This window comes from Chenopodium quinoa, unplaced genomic scaffold, assembly GCF_001683475.1.
Source record: "Chenopodium quinoa cultivar QQ74 unplaced genomic scaffold, ASM168347v1, whole genome shotgun sequence".
Lineage (NCBI taxonomy): Eukaryota > Viridiplantae > Streptophyta > Magnoliopsida > Caryophyllales > Amaranthaceae > Chenopodium > Chenopodium quinoa.
In genome coordinates this window covers 2,229,931-2,233,686 of record NW_018743021.1, presented here as the reverse complement: position 1 = coordinate 2,233,686, position 3,756 = coordinate 2,229,931, and the positions used below count along the sequence as shown (strand labels likewise).

Genomic DNA, 3,756 nt, shown 5'->3' with positions numbered 1-3,756 from the left:
TAATAATCATAGTCCATTCCTACTTTACTTTATGCAAAAGACACTCAAACTTAAAGTCTAATATTGACTTCAAATAAATATCTAGCTAAATTTATACAAAGTCATTACAGATGAAATTACGGGATACTCCGTATAATTTATGCCGTTTACAAAAATTAGATTTTAAATTAAATTCATAATCATAATAACACAAATCAAAATTTCAATTTACAAATCAAGGTGCCGAAATACAGTACAGTATATTTAGAAATATCTGTAGTGTAGTACAATTTCAACTTTATAAAGTCCCGAATCTTTTCTAAAAATTGACATATAGAATCTCTTTTTGTTTTTTTAATTTTTTTAGAATCAAAATTTCAGTGAACTAACCAAAATTATTTTCGTTCAAAAAAAAAAAAAAAAAAACAAAATTATTTATTTAAAAAACTTGGAAAAAGAAAAAAATTCATGATTTGTTGATACAAGTTCAAGAATAATCTGTCAATTTTCTCCAATAATGGACCTTACTTTGTCATGTATCATAGACTCATAGTAGACACATAACAAAAACAAATCAACAACAAAGAATCAAAACAAAAATAAATAAAAAAAGAATTGACGAAAAAACAAGAACAAATTTTGATTATTTTGTCATAGTAATATGCATCTAATTTTCATAGATTAGTAAAGTAGGAGTATTATATCAAAAACTAAAGAACAATTACAACCAAAGTAACCAAAAATTATTTTTGTTTTTTCCAACCCCTTTTTTGGGATTATAATTCAACCCAAAAAAAAAAAAAAAAAAAAAAAAGAGCCATTCATAGAGTAATTTTTCATCTAAAAAAAACCATCCATAATTCCATATGCACATCACTCTGATTTCATCTTCTTCTTGTTATACTCCTTGCATAACACTCTCATGAGCTCTGTTTTCTCTCCTTTTTCCCTCTGATTCCTCACTTTCTCTCTCCTTTGACTGTAAACCAACAAGGTCAATTTACATACTTCTTCCCAAAATAGATCTTTCTTCAAGATCACCCTTTAAAAAAACCCAAAAAAAAAACCTATTTTCTTTAGATTTACTATGTAACAAGTTCTTATATTTTTCCCTAATTAAGAACATTAATTAGGGAAATTAAGTGAAATTAGGCTGCCGCAACGGTTCCGGTTCGAAAAGGGTAGTTTGGGTTTTTACTAGGGGTAGAAGATGAAGATGTTGTTGAAGTTGATTTAGCCGATTCTTTCTTATTTCGCAACGCCTTCACTTTTCTGTTCTTCTCTTTTGCTTCGTCTATATCTATTTGTTCTTGTCTACACTCTTCGCTGCAAAATGGCGTATCTCCTCTGTAATAACAACAACAACAAAAATCCCAACACAAATCAATAATCATACACAATACGAACTCAATATATACAAATTGAATTTGTTGTTTATAGACCGTCTTAAGGACTAACTATCACCCGTCCCCGTCTATCGGTGTAATTAATACAATGTTTTGTTCCGATAGTTAGTCCTTAAGACGGTAAATGTATTAATTACACCGATAGACGGAAACGAAGGTAGATCTAGGGAGGTTATAGACTGACCTGTACATGAAGATGTCGCGGTTTCCGCCGAGGGGTTTTTTGCAGAGGAAGCAAGATTCGAGGAAATGAGGGGAGTGAAGCTCTTCAAATCTCGCATCAAAAAGACGACCGGATCTAGGAGAAGAAACAGGGGAAGAAGAAAGAGAAGTAATATTTCTTAGACTATTTCGTCTTTTCATCATAATACCAGCACCATTTCCGCCATTGTAGCATAAAAAAGCTTGAATCTGATTCAGATTCAGATTCTGATGATTATTGTTGTTGTTGTTGTTGTAAGGAAACCCACTATTATTTATGATATGATTTTGAGTAGTACCGGAGAATCCAGCAATAGAAGCTAAACCATCGTCTTCTGCTCTGAAACAAGGCCTTCTCATTGTTGATGATGATGATTCCATTTTAATGGAGAATTTGGATTTTCTTTGGTTTGAGAGGAGAGAGAAAGTGAGAGAGAGTTGGGTGATGGGGTAAGGTAAGGGAGAGAATGGGGGGTGAAACAAGGGAGGTTATAAAGAGAGGTTTGGTGGAAAGAGAAATTAATCAAATTTTTCTTTGAATAAATTAATTAGTTTAATTAAATTTAAATTAATTAAATTGAAATTGAAAAATTAAAGAGGAGGAAGAGGAGAGAGAAAGTATAAACCACGAGCGGGTGTATGGAATCCCGTGCTACTGAATCCATTGGCTGTTTGTTGTGATGGGGTGGGAAATGACTGATTTGCCCTTGGATGTTTATGAGAAAAGGGGGTTTGAGTGAGGGGTGTTTTGGGGAATTTGAAGGGAGGGTGGGTGTGTAATTTTGGTGGGGTTATATGCTAAGTTTTCTGTTTGCTTTCAATTTAGGGAGGGTGGGGAGCCACAATGGGACCTACTCGCGACTCTTAACGTCACTTGAGCGGACGGAGAAAACGACAACTACTTTGTTTTCCCCCTTTCTCTTTTTCTACCTCGTGTTTTTCACGCGATTTTTCAATTTCCGTTTACTCTTTCACTTGTACGGAGTACTCCTTAAGATTTTTGTAACTACTATTGTACGGAGATATTGGCAAAAATTCACCTTGCGTGTGATCTCAGGGTAAATATTGGTTGCACCCCTAAATGTGTGCAATAAAAAAAAAAAAAAAACTATTTACAACATTTATCCATCGGTTAAGTTTTCCGATACATATTGGTTCGGATTGAGTTTTATTCGAGTGAAAAATCATTTTGGTCAAATCATATTGAGTTCTAATGGTATAGTCAAACACAAACTAGCCGATTAATGTGATTACGTGAGCAACTTTTGAATTGAGTTATAGGGCATGTTCGGCAAAATGTAGCTGTGAAGGTAGTTGTAGCTGTGGAGATATCTGTGGGCTGTGGAGATAGCTGTTAGCTGTGAAAAAAGATAATTTAGGTATGACTATTCGGTAAAGTAGTGGTTGACTAGCTGTTACATTTAAGAATCAATATTTTATTTTTAAAACTATACATTAAATTTTCAAAAGCTACTTCAAAAGTTACCTCTAATTCAAAAGCTAATAATCCTAGCTTTTAATAAAAGCTACCTCCGCCACTAAAAGCTACTTGAACCATTACTTTGCCAAACACTCACATTTTTTGTTGAGTAGTGGTTTGACTTGGTCAAACCACTAAAAGCTACCTAAAAGCTACTCAAAAGCTAGCGCCGAACACGTCCATAATCATATGAAATAATATAAGTTAACTTTGGTATTATCGACACAGGTAAAATTGTCTATTTTATATCTTACTTGCTAAAAGTTTTAAGCTTTGCAGAACATAAATGCTTTTTTCCTCTAAAATTCATTTTTAATTTTTTATAGTTGTATACTATATAAATACTTTTCACAAAAAAAAAACTGTGTAAAATATCATGTTTATGTGGAACATGTTTTTTTCTTTTTACTTAATAGTCCTTAATGTAGACATGAATTGAACCTCAAATTAATTCTACAAGACATGGGAGTGTCACCGCTAGACTACTCCTTCCTCAATTTAGGATCTGTTCTCATACGTTTATTTTCAATTCAGTTCAGTTCAGCTCAATTCAGTTCAGTTCAGTTCAACTCCTAATTTCCTTCTTTTATAAAATATTTATTTTGATTCAGTTCAGTTCAGCTCAGTTCAGCTGTCTATTAGAACAGCCCCTTATAGAAAGTCAATTGGATATGGAATTATGCCAAAAGT

At 32.9% G+C, this 3,756-nt stretch overlaps 1 protein-coding gene across 1 annotated transcript; it reads right to left on the bottom strand.

The window, feature by feature from the left end:
* Positions 1–660: 660 nt before the first annotated feature.
* Positions 661–2,068, bottom strand: LOC110730260 (M-phase inducer phosphatase-like). The gene is made up of 2 exons (XM_021910047.1): positions 1,570–2,068; positions 661–1,326 (listed from the first exon to the last, which is right to left on the bottom strand). The coding sequence occupies exons 1-2, from the start codon at positions 1,965–1,967 to the stop codon at positions 1,128–1,130; spliced, it is 597 nt and encodes a 198-aa protein (XP_021765739.1). The 5' UTR covers positions 1,968–2,068; the 3' UTR covers positions 661–1,127.
* Between the last annotated feature and the right edge of the window lie 1,688 nt (positions 2,069–3,756).